Source organism: Temnothorax curvispinosus, unplaced genomic scaffold (assembly GCF_003070985.1).
Source record: "Temnothorax curvispinosus isolate PA1 unplaced genomic scaffold, ASM307098v1 QBEX01006657.1, whole genome shotgun sequence".
NCBI lineage: Eukaryota > Metazoa > Arthropoda > Insecta > Hymenoptera > Formicidae > Temnothorax > Temnothorax curvispinosus.
Window position 1 is genome coordinate 1,592,816 of NW_020216437.1, and position 15,794 is coordinate 1,608,609.

Sequence of the window (15,794 nt, forward strand, 5' to 3'; positions counted from 1 at the left end):
TCTCTCTCTCTCTCTCTCTCTCTCTCTCTCTCTCTCTCTCTCTCTCTCTCTCTCTCTCTCTCAGTCCCTTCTCTAGCCATTATTAATGCTAGCAGCGATATTGCTTTTTAACATCTGGAACCGGCCTGGGATTGGCCGGTTACACTGCGCATTCGCGAGAACATTACATCCCTTATCCCTTTATATCGCGTGCCATATCAGCCATACGACCCCCTCGGCGTCTATCCGCTATCGCGGCTGCACGGTCCGTCGTAGCACGTAGTCGACGATCTCGTCGTCCGTGTAATTACAACGTAAGTACGCTCCGCCACGTTATGAGCACATTCCGCTACATCCCGAAGTCTCCTTGAGGTACTCCAGGATCGCTTTTTTTTATCGATCGTCCGCCGCGGAAGTGCGTGTATGTGTGCGCGTGATGGTCGCCGTGACATATTGTGTTGGGACACCATATGACAATTTTTATATTATCGATTTTTATTTATTTTTACTTAATGAAAAGGACTCCGCCCTAATTATATAAAAAATGGCATTTCGGTAAAATCGGCGAATTTTTTAATATGTTGTATCTCTATACCGAACAAAAAATGTAATGGGCTCGAAGTTAAATAATGGACAGTTTTTTACCTAAAGCCAGTCAAATACAAAAAATTCAGGTTCTGCGAGTATTATATTCCTATTCTCCTAATAAAATAGAAGAGATAGAGGGGACTGGTCCCATGTGTATGTGTGTGTGTGTGTGTTTGTTGTGTGAAAACGTGTGCATGCGTGACGTCCATGTCGTTCTGGGACTTCTGGGTTATCTGAGTCGTCCTGGGTTATGCCAAGAGAGTAGTAGTTAAGAAACTCCGTTATTTAACTTTTAGCCCATTACATTTTTTGTTCAGTAGATCATATAAGCTACAAAACATATTAAAAAATTAATTTTACCGAGACCCCACTTCCTACATAATTAGTGCGGGGTCCTTAGAAGCGTGTCTTGAGACCCCGTTAACATTTGCATTGCCTTCGTTTAATAATTTAATTTAAAAAGCGTAACTGGACGATTGTCCTTTTCTCCCAAACGGGTCAGTGACTTTTGTCGGTAAGTCGAAATCTCGTTTCAGAACCCTTCGTCATGCCATCGGTTCGCAGGATGATCCTGGGTCACGTTATGTCCGACTTGTGCCACAAGATGTACCGCCGGAAGAAGCTGCAGGGCGACTTGCTCGAGACACCAATGAAAAGGTGTCTCTCCACCTTCGACATCACGTTGCTCGGTGAATATACCTTTGCGACTCGAATAAATCAACTTTGTGTGTGACGGAATTATAAAAAAATATATATATTTTATATATAATGCGTCTTGTGTGTAACTGGCTTCGTGCGCCGCGTGCGAGCGATATGCAACTTGCCATTACATCACGCGCGATTATCGCGGTGTGATGATAAGCGCGGCATAATGGTCCGGAATAATAGCCTTGAGTGAAAGATATGTGGCGTTAGACAACAATAATGCACGGACTATTAATGTAAATAATAATAATGCTGTGTGTATATAGGAGGAATTACGTTTCGAGATTACATGTAACTTACTGAACACTTGATAATATTAATTACCACAGTCCTGTACCTATAATTATATATTATACATATGCATAACGAGTCGGTCTTCCAGGCGTGGGTCATATGGTCGGCGCTGGAATTTACGTGCTAACGGGTACGGTCGCACACGACATAGCTGGACCTGGGGTGATGTTCAGCTTCCTCGTGGCTGGTTTCGCTTCCATTTTGGCAGCCCTTTGTTACGCCGAACTGGCCGCTCGAGTACCGAAAGCGGGCAGCGCGTACATCTACACTTACGTCGCCATCGGCGAGTTTTGGGCCTTTATCGTAGGATGGAACCTTATCTTGGAGCACATGATCGGTACGAACCTATCTTTTCGCGGAGAACCTGAAGGATTTACCGACAAGAAGTAAAAAATGAACAAGAAAATCGAATTAGATTGAGTCAAATATTAAATTAGCGCTAAAATTAAATCAGATTGGCAATTAATGACTTTTTATTGTGTTAATTAGGCGCGGCGTTCGTGGCGAAAGCTTGGAGCGGATACGTGCATTCGTTGAGAGGCGGTGCGATTAGCAATTATACTCGCGACGTGATGGGTGAGCGGACCATAGGAGAGCAGGGCTCCAACCCGGACGTCCTAGCTGGCGGATTATGTCTGGTTTACGCGATGCTCTTGGGAGTAGGGGTGAAGACTTCGGCAACGGTCAACTCGTTGCTGACCATCATCAATCTCGCGGTGATGGGTCTGTTCGTCGTTCTGGGCATTTATTACGCGGACATTACAAACTGGAGCAGCCAGAACGGTGGTTTTCTACCATATGGTTTCGGCGGCATAATCACGGGTGAGTTATCTCTAGTAGACTGATTAAACAAATGCGATAGGAAATATAGGGGGATTCGTGTGACCTCATCAATCCGCGATTTCGAGGATTATGGAGGATACACGAGATAGACGGTTAATCGTTCGCTAATTGTACGAACGTAAAATAGAGATTTATATACAAGGAAAATGGTTTTTGTATCTTCTGTGATATTCGCCGGTTGAAACGAAGACATTAAATCTTGATGCGTTATTCAGGTGCAGCAACGTGTTTCTACGCCTACGTCGGCTTCGACACGATCGCGACTGCCGGAGAGGAGGCTCGCGATCCAAGTCGGAGTATCCCATTGGCGACGATGCTCTCGATAGCGATAGTAATTGTTGTATATATGCTGGTCAGCAGCGCCCTGACACTGGTCGTGCCGTATTGGGAGATTAATGTTACCGCTCTGCCGGAAGCCTTTTCGTCCAGGGGTATCCCGTGGGCTAAATATGTGATAAGGCGAGCAATTTTATTTTTCTATAACTCTACTCGATAAATTTATAACATAGACGTTCTTTTCACAAAATTTCTTTATGACAAAAACTAGTAAAAATAAAAATACTATAGGCACCATTCTTTCTTTCATCATTTTTATTCTATATTTCTATAGCGAGATCTCACAACCAAGTCCCGGTGTATTCAAATTAGAAATATTCTAATATTATGATGTAATATATTAAAAAGATATAGAAGATAGTATATTAAGTATAATAAAGGATGATTTAATTAATTTTTTAAGATGCGCTAATGGAAAGTGGCTTTTGCAGCGTGGGTGCCCTTTGCGGAATGACGACGACTCTTTTCGGATCCCTGTTCTCCCTCCCAAGGACGATATACTCCATGGCGAACGACGGTCTGTTATTCGGCTTCCTCGGTCGTATCAGCGAGCGCACGCAAGTACCGGTGTGCAATCTCATCATAAGTGGAGTGCTCAGTGCTTTAATCGCTCTGATGTTCGATCTCAAACATCTGGTGGAGTTTATGTCGATCGGGACTCTGCTCGCGTACACCATCGTGGCAATTAGCATTATCCTGCTGAGGTATCTGCCCGAGCACGAGCAATCGTCCGATCCGCCCGAGCACCAGTCCAGCGTTGATACGCCCACCAGTGGCTGTTCCTCGCCACCTACGGAGGAAGCGGACTCCAGCAGCATCGCGTCTAAGTCCGAAGTGAGTGTGCCGCCAGGGCTTTTGATTAAATTTAGGATGCTTTAATTGCGGCTCACGGTACAACTTCAAAATATTTTATTTTTGTAAAAAAATGTAATAAATTTTGATTCGTAAAATTTATAAGTGCGCCGCTCTAATATAATAAAATTGCGCCAGGCAATTCTTAGATCTTTTATAACAAATTATTAATAACTTATTCATAATTATAGCTACTATGCGAAGGATCTAGCAGATTCAAGCCGCGATACGCCTGGATGGAGGACTGGCTATGGCTGCCGAATTACGGTACTCGTCACATGAGACCTCTCATATGCGCTTGTTTGATTATTTACACGACAAGCTGCGGCTTCCTCAGTACTTTTATGATAATAGCGTTCGAAACGTCAGTTTCGTTCACGAAGAGCGATTACCTCTTTGCAGCGAGTTATCTTCCGCTACCCATCGCGAGTGAGTTTATCTCAATTTTTTTCCGGTTTTGCACACGACAGAAGAAATGTTGTACTCAACCCTATTTGTTTGTTATTCGCAGGTCTCTTCGTAATTGCCGCTCACAAACAAAATTCACCCACCGGGAAATTCCAAATACCGCTGGTGCCCTTGATACCAGCGTTAAGCATTCTCTTTAACGTCGGTCTGATAATGCACCTGTCTGCAATGACGTGGATACGGTTTTTCGTATGGATGACAATCGGTACGTTGATTATAATCATGTATCGTTCATATAAATAAGATATGAATTTAAAATGCAAAACTAGATATGCTCCATATAAATTTCAATGCATCTCAATTTCTCTATTTTCTCCTCTTTCTCCAGGGGTGATGATCTACTTTCTATATGGCATCCATTATAGTAAAGAAGCCGTTACTACGCTAAACTCATATTCCGGTTTGATGGCCACCTCAGAAGCTGAGAAAGGCACAAAGTGGGGATCTACGTTACGAGTTAGTCCGAGGAGTGACAAGACACCTATTCTGAGCGACCAAGAACTTGTTGACTAGAAATAATATACATTTTTATCAATTGTTTTCCCTATCCAGCTCGCCGGTGGAGCCGCGGAAATGGCTTGAATTTTAAAAGTAAAATAACGTTTAAGCTGTCAACAACGAAATATTCGTACGTAAGACTGTATGCAATGCGAATTATAACGCAGACTATTGCAACGGAATATAGAGCAACATATTTAATCTTTAACTTTTATTAGTTTTAATGTGGTTAACGCACAATTAATACGCTCGGCTACTTAAATGACACAATGAGTTTTATGTGTAAAATTTATTTTTCGATTATATTCGCCACACTTGCTATTTTGGCGGCTCCACTTTACATGTTGCTTGAAATTCAAAGTTTATGGAATATATTTTGTAAATATTGACTTTAGAAGACCTTTTTAACTTATGCATTTTGAACTCCTCGAGAAAGTTTTTGTCTGGTACAAAAAATCTATTTTCGTACTTAGCTTTATCTTGTTCGACAGCGATTCCATATGAATTTTAAGCTCGTACTTTTACTTCTTAGCACGATCAACGAAACATTATCGTTCTTTCCTGTCTAAATGGCTATTATTATGGCTATTACACAATCGCAAGATTAAGCGATATGTGTTTTACGAAACATTGTGTTTCGTGTTGCAACGAATTCGGAGAGAAAAAAATGTAACTTATTTTATTGTTAGTTTATCTATTATAAGTTTTATTACGCACAAATTCGATCATCAACGGGAAATCATTTTTTATTTCGTATATTTTAACACAACTCTCGATTAAGTAGCAGAATACGATAGCAAGAAAACATATTTTCTTTCTGTTGTTATGACACGAATGTGACTAATCTCTGTCGTTATCAATTATATTTAAATTTAATAAATAACAATAATTTTGTATCTTGATTTGGCATAAATTTACGTTCGTGCAATCGAATCTAGAATTGTTTCTTGGGAACGGATAGATCTAGTGATTTATAAATCATTTATGAATCTCACAATTGACTCATTTTTATCACAATAGTGTGAGTTAAGAACAATTTATATATATATGTTAAAAATGGGTATTATTCGTTCTCTTGATTCAGTCGATTTATGAAATAGTTAAACCGCAAAGAATAATTAGAGCGTAACACGCTTCACGAGAAAGATTTATTCTGATACCAAAAAAAAAATCTATTTACGTGATAATGCATCATCGTTTACAATCTGTAATTTATGTGTGTATTGTATACACGCGTATTGTGCATGACAAGTATAATTACATGGTATTATGTGAAAAGTATCCGTAATAACAATATAACGTAATATCGATGTATTAACGATAGAGATCGTTAAGATGATCTACAAGACACAAAGAGGTATATTTAAACGACATATAGTTTAGTATGCAAGTTGAATTTATTTATTAAGAGTCGTTTATATCGTTTTAATGTAAAAATAAATGGTAAATATAGATTAGCAATGCAATTCAAAAGCAACGGACGATATATATTCCACAACTGATGATTATTATTGTAATTAAGATGCGTCTTAAGGATGGGAGTGATCTCGAATAGGAACATCGACAAACGATTAAAAGTCCAATTATTTATTTACAAAAATATTTCTTAGCAAGTAATTCTCCGCACCTATCACCACTGAATTATTTAAAATTGATACAAATTCCTGCATGTTGATGTAAAGTAATCGTGCGATCGAAAGTTTAAATTCCTTACAGTGATACAAACGTTCGTACAATTATTGATTCTCGTTATAGCAGTGCAATATGTCTTCATGCAACATAACAACCGTTTATAATATTTGCGCGAGTGACGTCTGTCCACAGGGATATTTAAAGATGTAACTGTATTTGGTTACTCGTATTCATACCTGATAATTCATTTCCATAGCTGTGACTGCGTTTATTTCTCTATATTGCCGTCAGGAAGGTACAAGAGAATTCAAATAAAAGTTATATATCAGCCCCAACTTCTTATATGAAAAACTTTTATTAACATCCTGCGTTAAATATTCGTCATGCGTTCTTTATGCGTACGTAAAATACTTTTAGATGTATTTACAATAGAAACTGCGAACATGCGTCGCACACACGTCTTCGTCTGTTTTACAAAACTTCTATGAAATATCTGTAAGTATATTCCGTGCAAAATATTAATATTTGAAACAATACGCTGTTCGCAGACAGAAAGAGAGATAACATATTGCAAGTTTATGCGCGCATAAAAAATTTTATCTAAATGAAATATAAAATAACGCTTTGTAAAAAAATAACAGGTTCCGTTTCTGTTGTAATGCATCATTTCGGAAAACATTTGACTCGTTGATTGTTATAAATAAATATGCATATATAACAAGTATATATGTATATATATGGAAAATACGTATGTCATAACACATATTTTCTTACCATATATATATATATAATAAATAACATTTTACTAATGTTAAATATACAATACATACTAATATGTATTATTTAAATATTTTAATGTCACTCTAAATCATATCTCGATCATTACTCGAAGGAACTAAGGATGACAACCGTTACAGATCCTTTTATTATATATATACATATGCACGGAATGTTGTTAATTATTTGAGATTATATGATATTACAAGTTTTCTCTTTGTGGAATCTGTACTATATATATTCTATAATAGATGGTGCTTCCCGAGGCGAATGGATCGTTATCGATTCACCTCGCGCACATTCTCATAAAACTGGAACACTTGGTAAACGTACAGGAAATGATGCATGCATATACCCTACATATGGGTAAATATATATTGTGTCCATATAGTTCCTATGGGAATCCGTGTCAACGCGATTGTTAAGCAAATTAGACTAAACTTTGCCTTGATTCATGGTACAATAATTTTAAAGTTATCAATTCATCTCAATATACCTCATGATGAGCACTTTTAGTAGCAGGTTTAGCACCAGCGTAAACAGTAATGACTAATTGTCACGGTAAAAAAAAAGGAACTATACTGGATACCCTGTATGTGTGCAACGACGCATCAAAAAGAATTTCCTAATAGTTTTACAGGTACCAGTGTTAACGAATTTATAACACTGTGCTGATATGTTACCTGTTGGTACGGGTAAGTACGATTTTCCAAGCGGACATTGATTTCGACTGTAATATATTAATTTTTCTACGACCCCACCTAAGCCAGGAGAAACCTATGATTAAGCAGAGGATGCTCTCTATGTAATATCCGTCGAGCTGCATAACGCAAACACCGTTATTGGTATTCGCACAAAGCTGAAAATGCGATAAACAATTTTTACGTTGATTATTTTTCTATATAGCATAATAAAATTTAAAAAAGACAGCCAATGCGCTGCAACCAACCTCTCGCTCCGTAATTGTGCTACAGTCATTTGCGTAGTCGGTACTGCATTGTCTGAATGTTAAAGGATCGACAAACCAAAGCGCGGCAGTGGCAGGCCAATTTCCACCAAGATTGCACAAAGTATTGAGTAATGTCATGTATGTGCCACCAACTGCCGGATCGCTCACTTTCGCGAAGAAAGCCATCGATGCGACGAACATACTACTTGCAGAAATCTAAAGTGTAAAAAGGCACATTACAGTAGAACAATCTAAATCGAACATCCATCGAGGAGATTTATACAGTTTATATAATAATTACCTGATGTATAAAGTAGATGCCTATCAATATCACAAAATAATAAGCTGGAACATGTCCATTGACTACAAGGAACGGTGTAATCCACACTAAACACGCTGCTATCAAGCCGAAAGCTAACCTGTATTGTTTAAATTTATAAGTGTCATCCAATTAAAATCTATCATCTATAAATCATAATTACCTATAGGGCATAGCTTTCATGTAAACGTCCATAGGTCTGGGCCCAGCAGTATATTTCGAGATTATTAACGGCAAAATTATTTGTAACGGTATCATGGGCACGGCCATAAAAGCAAATTTCTCTTTAGGAAAACCGGCTTCTATGAGCTTTAAACTGGTTACAGCGTCGCATGCTGAAAACCCGATCTGCAGAATGGAACAATCGAGTAAATATAATGAAATTTATGCCACAAATTATAATTGCAAATGAGTAGTATTCAACCTTCGCAGTTAAGAGAAATATAATTGTGGTCTTTATGGTTGGTAATTTAACTATGTCCCACAGTAATTTGTATGCATGTTTAATATCCATATTTAGCTCTTCGCCCTTTGAAACTCTGCCCTTATCCTCATGCTTGAACAACGCAATGAACGTTGTCGTAACAATAAACGTCCAGCCCCAGAAATATAAAAATCCTACAAACAAAACATGCTCTTGTTACAATTCAAATACATATTTAATATAAACAATGATCTTTTCAATTGCTGGGCCCTTCTTACCAGGCAGAGTCAGTATGCCTTCCTCAGAAGGGGTCGACCTTAAGTAACTATTACAAAATTCAGCGGACTCCAACGAGATAAACAAAACATATCCAATAAAGTAGCCCGCCGTTTGGCCGACGCTGTTACACGTAGACGCATATCCGACGTTGCACCTTGATGGATAAATCACAATTAAGCAAATTTTATAATTATAAATATATGACGCGTGTACACAAAAGGTTTGGATACTTTGCAAAAGTACCTTTTAAGCATCGTGAGCGCCCATCCATCTACTACAATGTCCTGAGTCGCGGCGAGCACATTCAGGAAGAAGAATAACGCAGTCAACATCTCGATGTTGGGCTTTTCGTGCTCTTTGCCCAACCAGTGCTCTACATAATTCGACAAGAGGAGCATGAATATGCCCATCAAGTACTGAGTGGGAATCAACCAGGTCTTTCTTCTTCCAAACTTTTGGGAAAAAATGGAGTCCACTATGGGCGCCCAAAAGAGCTTCAACGAAAATGGCCATTGCACGAAACTAAATTCTGCCTGTGTCAACAAGTAAAAGGTGCATTACTTTCATGTTTTGCATGACTATTAAAACCTGTAACTTTTCAATATAATTCAAAGAATATATATTAGTACTATTAGAGTACAAATATAAGTTCTAGAAACCAGTTCTAGGAATATTCTGTATATTAAATGACAAATGTTTTACATGGTACCAATAGAGAATTATGTCTCAAAGCTTCTTTCATTATTCTTATTTAACTTTGATTTTAATAATCAAATAAATCAGGATAAACGTCGAAGAAATCAATCTCTTCAAGCATCAATCCTACCATCGAACAAATATTTGTAAAATACCGCAGCAACTTGGAAAAACTGGACCGCGCGAATGCTTTCCTTATAATCAGTATTCTCTCATCTGTTTCTCTCATCATTAACAATGCAGGCTAATTGTGCGTCGTGGAAGAAAGCTTTCGCGTACCTGTTGCCGATACGAAACCCCTCGGTTCTGCAACAACATAGGGATCGAGCCGCACAACCCCAACGGGATACCCTGCAGCAGGTACAAGAAGAACAGGATCGCGATGCTCTTCTCGTCCCCTCGCAGATCGGAGGGCTCCTGGACGTTGCTCGAGTCGACGGCGCCGTCCTCCGCCATCCGGTGCCTCTTTTCCAGCTTCCTCCTCATATTGACATCCATACGGAGTCGATCAGCAACGAATACTCACCGCTCGCGCACCGCTGGACGTGATTTTTCAAGGTTATCGCCGATTAGGTTAGAATCCACTTGTCACCGCATATCGCGGAACGCGCGACAGGATGTCGGGTACCCCGTCGACGACGATCTGAGATTCTCGACGACGAACGAGCGAGTGACTTACGCTGGCCGAGTCGTCGTTGACGACGCGATCACCGCGGGATACATAACCTGTCGCTGCCAGCCGCGGTTTTACGCTCGCGAAACGAAACGAAACGCCGAAATGACAGTTCGCGACGTTAAATTCCGTTCTCCACCTCGCTTCTTACATCGACATCGCGACGACGGAAACGCCGTCGGAAAGGGAAGCGAAGCGTCAGCTCGCACGACGACGACGAGAACTTGAAACTGCTGACTGCTCTTGCTCCAAACACCGTCGCGTTGCCACGTTCAGCCACGTTGCCCCCAGTTGCCCCTTATTAGGACACGTCAGTTATACCTTGTTTTTTTCTGTCCGCGCAACGTCACGTGCGCGCGACCTCTGGTGCGACGCTGCGCGACGCATACCGGACGAGGACAGACAAGGACAGATGGAGCGCGGAGGCGCCACCTTGCGCGCGTTTCGCGAGTGGAGTGGCGTCTGGAGGGACGCTTAAAAATGCTTAAAAATAAGGCTTTTTAGTCTGATACGGGGCTTTCGTCGGGTTTCTCAAGTTGCGACACTACGATCGCACGAAGAGACTTTATTTCTGCGTGTATGCATTACATTCTCCTTTGTCAAACGGTAGGGATGAGTGTTAGTAATGAATGTTACAAAAGGGTTACAAAAAATCACGCTCTCAACCTTTCCTTATGTAATTACAGGCGAACACGTCACAGCTCTCGTTCTCCGATGCTACGCCGACAGCTCGATTTATCAGATCCTTCACGTCCGATCGCACGGTACGGGTATTAAGCACGTTGTTTCGTATCCTGCAAAAAATTCAATTGGGTCAAGGCGTCTCTACGTAAGTCACAATTCGCGAAACGTAGCGTAATCACCGCACGCACGATATTACACACAGAGAAGTTAGATTGACACCTAGACACTGTGCGTGTATCTTGCGTTTCGCGAATTGCGAATTATGTAGGGGTGCCTTTAATAATCGATCGATTAACACGCGAAACACTCAGATAATGCCATGTGTAAAATAGCATACAGATTGGTAAGGTGATATTTCCGGTTTGCGCTCAAGACCTCGACGTCCTTGTTATCGAGATCGGACAGGTAATCCTTTTGGATCTCGCAGGTCAATCTGGCGACGCATCTTGGAGATACAACCAGTTTGTTGCTGGAGCCATCCCGTTGTATCTGTTCATAAAAAAGAAAAGAAAGAAAACAGCAGTTTGGCAAGGTTTCCGCGCGAAGAGATCGCGCCGTGCGATCGTACCTTAGCTAAGTTTTGCTTCAGCATGTATAAAATGTAATCCATTTGGACGTCAGGCCGCTCCTCCGCCGGGAAAGTTTCCGATCTTTTCCTTCTGCCGCCGGTCACGATGCCGATTGGCAGAAGAACCGGGTTTGAAGCTAACGCCGCGGCTGCCCCGATCAGCGCAACGCCCGCCAGAGCTTTCAACGCTATGGCCTTAACGGAAAAATATAATTTCTTATTCACTTCCTTAATTGATTGTCAAGATATTTTTAGGTGAAAAATGTTCATTCCTTCCTTAACCCGGAAACGGGCGCCTGGGGTGATTTTTATATTCCGGTATCGAAAAAATGAAGTTTTCTCACATCACAGTAAATTTAATGTGCTTCTTTCATTTTTTAAATATTTTTTGGGTTTTTCCTTACTTTTTTTCAGAAAATGTTGAGTAAATCAATATACATATTGTTCTCAAATACTAATAAATTATAGAACGAACAAAAATATGCAATATGTAATTAATAACAATAATTTTTAATTGTAAAAATCACCTTAGGTGACATTTATGCGTAAAAAGAAGTCAGGTGCCCGTTCCCGAGTTAAATATGCACCTTTTGCGCGTGAATGTTTCCCTGCGGTACGCTAGCATCCGGATAAGCTGGGTCGGCGGGACCGAATTCGTCACCATCGGCCAACGTTCCCGTAACCCCGTAGCCACCGGTCGGACCTCCATGTCCAGTTGGTCTGCCATAGCCCCCGTAACCACTAGCACCATAACCGTATCCTCCAGTATTTCCCGAGCCATATCCCAAAGCGCTGGGTCTATTAGCGGTTTCACTTGCGTGCGGACGCTGCCCGTACCTTTTTATCAAAATAAATGTACAAAATGAAGTCATATATAATGTTTGAACGTCGGAATATCACGGACCGTCCCTTATTTCATTTTCTAAATTTCTTTAAACTTTCGTAAACCTTCTCACACTCTTTTAATTTTTCAGAGCGAAACCTCTCTCTGTTTCTCCTTTCTTTTCTCTCTCTTTCTCTCTTTCTAGTCTTCTCTGAGTTAATACAGAAGACCCCGACGGAGATTAGCGGGAAATTTATGGTCGCGGGAAGTTGAGTAAATTTACCTGTCTCCCAACTGACTTCCTGCGTAGACTCCGCTTCCGCTTCCTCCACCGGGCCTGCCGCCGCCGCCTCCGATGGGACCTGGGGGCCGACCTTGGGTTTGCCATCCGTACCTGAAAAGAGCCTTTGCGTTATAAATTTTTTTTTTCACGCGTAAAAGACAGCGTTCTATCTATTACCTCTCAATAGGGTGTCGCTCGCCGTATTGGGAGGGATACCGTCCGCTCTCTAAAGGGATCTTGTTGTAATTATAATCCGGTCGTGCCAATCCGTTGGAACCATATTTAGAGCCGCAGCAGCTGGAACTTGCAAGTAGGAACGTTCCGAATAATTCGAATTGTCGACGAGCAATCACAAATTTTCCTATCGCGATTTAAGTTCAGGGGAAAAAAAAGAAGAAAGAAACGATCGGAAATATATTGACTTATCTCTTTCAAGACTCGATTCGCGATGCAGGACGGTCCTCGGTTTTTTGTCCGTTTTCTTCGTCTCCTCCTTATCGACGTCACCGAGGACGAGCTCCGACGTGTTTTTACCGTGGACGACGTCAACCAGGAATCGGTCCTCCGAACTGGCGAGTCCCTTCGGATGCTCGGTCGTTGTCGTGTATTCACTTTTCTCCGCCAGCGCGCGACAAACACCGAGGATGACAGAGAGAATTAGAACGTGCATCATCGTCGCGAGTATTCCACTTGACGGCCGAACTCCAAACGTTCCGGATATTGAGTGTACGAAAGTTATGTTGACGTTGCAAGTAGTTCGACGAGCGTACGTTCTAACGTAGAGATGACACAAAAGTGGCTCTCCAATTTCTCAAGTTTCACCTATTTATATAGCGGTCATGCATGGGATGCTGTCGCGTATTCACCCCTCAGGGACGAACGTAGAATTTTCTTGCAGTAAAATCTGTAAAGAGGTCAGAAAGCAAAAATTACTCTCTCCACGTTTTTCCTGTATTTTTTGGTATCTTTTTTTTTGTAATTGCAATTAAATAACCGGAGGTTTTTAAAGTTTTACAGTTACAAACAACTGATGTTTTGGGACATTTTATATATATTTACACATATGTGTTATATGTATATACTTCTTACTTATTTAATATCTAATTTCCAGAACGATAATATAAATTTTATAGATAGTTTCAGTTCTTTTTGAAAAAAATCAGATACATTAGACAACAAATGTAATGATAGTAAAGCGATCATTGGAGTTTATCCAAGCAAACTGTCTAAAACCGATAATAATATAATGACAAATGCTTACAAAATAATGGAACATTTACTCCGACTGACGATTTGATAGCTTTTACTCTTATTCCGGCTGCATAAATATTTCGTAAACGATTGTAGACCGTGTAACTCTTAAAATAATACCGTACTAGTTGCGTCCCTGAAGTCACAAAGTGTGACCAAACGTCAAGCGACAGAGGAACACTAGCGAAAATAAAAGTGTCACGAGTGAGTCAACAGTCGTCACGCCAGCACATTAATTAAGATTTCCCATTGTTTTCGTCACTTTCTTGCGAAATTTGGCAGGTCCGCGAGGCGGAATTACGCCAATAGGGTCCATCCATCTCGCCTCAACACCTCGAGTTAACACCTTGCGTGATGCTTGATGACCCTTTAGGAAACTCATCCAATCCAGCCAGCTTTCTCTCGCGTAATTAACGCTCAATTAATTTTGTTTTCGCGGAAATACGCTACAAGACTCGTATATAACTTTTCCTTCGTTTTTTTTTTCGACTTTCCCTTTGTTGTTCGCTACGGTCCCTTGCCCTTTCCGCGTCACGAAAGCTTCTGTCGGTGAAAATTCAAGCGTACACGTAATCTCAGTTTCTTTTAATCCCTGGTATGCTTCGAGCGAGAGAGACTTGAGACACACGATCTGTACAGCAAATCGAGATATCTGGTCCACAAGAACCAAACTCGAGAGTGAGTCGATAAAATAATAATAGCTAGGTCCGAAAATATTTCGCCGAATTTCAATTTTCCTCTGTTTCGTTCCTTTAACGAATCCCGCCGTTACGAAATGTGAACAGGACAATTTGTTCCGCCGCGGTAGCCTCTAGTGTGACCAACGACCGAAATTATCGAGCGACTACAGCGTATCCACATTGTTTCAATTTTTATTACCGCGCTATGAAATTTGCAACAGCGAGAAAAGCCTTGGGTCAGAATATCTCGAAGATGTCCTTGTAAAACGACATCTAATAATCCAGACTATTGTTCCTGCATTATCTTTTCAACATTTTTAATCATCGCTACAACAGGTAGCCAAGTTGATTGTCGCTATAGTCAATTATCTTTTAGTTGGCGAATTGCCTTAAACTTCAATCGTAAGAAGCACCTCGAGTTTGAAACAAAAAGGCGTTTCCTCGACCCTCTACCCGCGAGTGTTCAAGCATGAAGGGAGAGAGCGCGTGTACATCGGCGATTGTGTCGAGTGCGCGTATTCGATCAACCGCAGGAAGCGGAACGAGACGCGGGCATTAATTTAAGCAAAACCGACGACCCCCGCGAGGGCGGGCGAGCTGCAATGAAAGAGAGAACCCGATTCTATTCGCCGAGGATGCTGGGGACGGGACATTAGGGGCCTAATTTAAAGAAAAGAGGGGGCGGCCGCCACAGCCTCGAACGGGGGAGGGGGGAGAGGGAGAGATACTCTCCAAGTGGGAACAGAACGGGACGCAGAAAGAGAGAGAAGAATGGGGCATGGGGTGGCCCGGAGAAGATACGAGAGATCGCGGAACGGAGCGAGAGCAGAGTAATCAATACGTATTCACACGCGGTGCCTCGAGTTCCCCGGTTTCCATGGGAACTGACGCCCACGCATGCGTCGGTCCAGCGCGGTGCCGCTGTACCAACGAGATCGTCTGGAGGTCCGAATCAGTCTCGCGCCAACCATACCGTGCGTGAGAGACCACCGTTGCCGATCACACCGATGGGTAAAATCATGAAACAAATTATATCATATTTCCAAGATGATATACCAGCTCTTAAGACACATTTTTTTATCCGTATCGCAATCTTGCTCCTAAATTGACTTTAATATTCCTCGATTTCGCTGTTTGGCGAAACATCTCGCTGAACGTACATGCTGAAGAAGTAAAATAAATATAACATAAAG

General features: G+C 41.2%; 3 protein-coding genes across 5 annotated transcripts in view; 1 reads left to right on the top strand and 2 right to left on the bottom strand.

Moving 5' to 3' along the window:
• Positions 1-161: 161 nt before the first annotated feature.
• Positions 162-6,530, top strand: LOC112456194 (cationic amino acid transporter 4). Its single transcript, XM_025018593.1, has 9 exons — positions 162-293; positions 1,104-1,256; positions 1,655-1,903; positions 2,056-2,388; positions 2,625-2,868; positions 3,177-3,579; positions 3,789-4,026; positions 4,109-4,270; positions 4,394-6,530. The coding sequence occupies exons 2-9, from the start codon at positions 1,115-1,117 to the stop codon at positions 4,576-4,578; spliced, it is 1,956 nt and encodes a 651-aa protein (XP_024874361.1). The 5' UTR covers positions 162-293; positions 1,104-1,114; the 3' UTR covers positions 4,579-6,530.
• A 1-nt stretch (position 6,531) lies between these two features.
• Positions 6,532-10,616, bottom strand: LOC112456195 (acetyl-coenzyme A transporter 1). The gene is made up of 9 exons (XM_025018594.1): positions 9,919-10,616; positions 9,187-9,476; positions 8,943-9,097; positions 8,665-8,858; positions 8,404-8,588; positions 8,223-8,340; positions 7,922-8,137; positions 7,656-7,831; positions 6,532-6,688 (listed from the first exon to the last, which is right to left on the bottom strand). Exons 1-9 carry the CDS (start codon positions 10,135-10,137, stop codon positions 6,667-6,669), a joined length of 1,575 nt encoding a protein of 524 aa, XP_024874362.1. The 5' UTR covers positions 10,138-10,616; the 3' UTR covers positions 6,532-6,666.
• A 224-nt stretch (positions 10,617-10,840) lies between these two features.
• LOC112456196 overlaps positions 10,841-15,794 on the bottom strand; it is a 174,776-nt gene continuing 169,822 nt past the window's right edge. For 2 of the 3 annotated variants that reach the window (XM_025018595.1, XM_025018598.1), the window contains 7 exons: positions 13,097-13,574; positions 12,848-12,974; positions 12,671-12,781; positions 12,152-12,401; positions 11,565-11,759; positions 11,334-11,485; positions 10,841-11,106 (listed from right to left, as the gene is read on the bottom strand). In XM_025018595.1, coding sequence (XP_024874363.1) covers positions 10,974-11,106; positions 11,334-11,485; positions 11,565-11,759; positions 12,152-12,401; positions 12,671-12,781; positions 12,848-12,974; positions 13,097-13,343 — 1,215 coding nt within the window. In that variant the 5' untranslated portion in view covers positions 13,344-13,574 and the 3' untranslated portion in view covers positions 10,841-10,973. Of the gene's footprint in view, positions 11,107-11,333; positions 11,486-11,564; positions 11,760-12,151; positions 12,402-12,670; positions 12,782-12,847; positions 12,975-13,096; positions 13,575-13,931; positions 13,981-15,794 lie in introns of those variants that run through there. The other variant, XM_025018597.1, reaches the window with a different exon arrangement.

Coding starts and splice junctions, on each gene's coding strand:
- LOC112456194 (XM_025018593.1), top strand. CDS start 1,115: ATGCCATCGGTTCGCAGGATGATCCTGGGTCACGTTATGTCCGACTTG. Junction 1,904..2,055: donor TATCTTGGAGCACATGATCG/GTACGAACCTAT, acceptor TGTGTTAATTAG/GCGCGGCGTTCGTGGCGAAA. Junction 4,027..4,108: donor TCTTCCGCTACCCATCGCGA/GTGAGTTTATCT, acceptor TGTTATTCGCAG/GTCTCTTCGTAATTGCCGCT.
- LOC112456195 (XM_025018594.1), bottom strand. CDS start 10,137: ATGGATGTCAATATGAGGAGGAAGCTGGAAAAGAGGCACCGGATGGCG. Junction 8,859..8,942: donor AGGCATACTGACTCTGCCTG/GTAAGAAGGGCC, acceptor TTTTGTTTGTAG/GATTTTTATATTTCTGGGGC. Junction 6,689..7,655: donor GTACTTACCCGTACCAACAG/GTAACATATCAG, acceptor ATATACTTACAG/ATATTTCATAGAAGTTTTGT.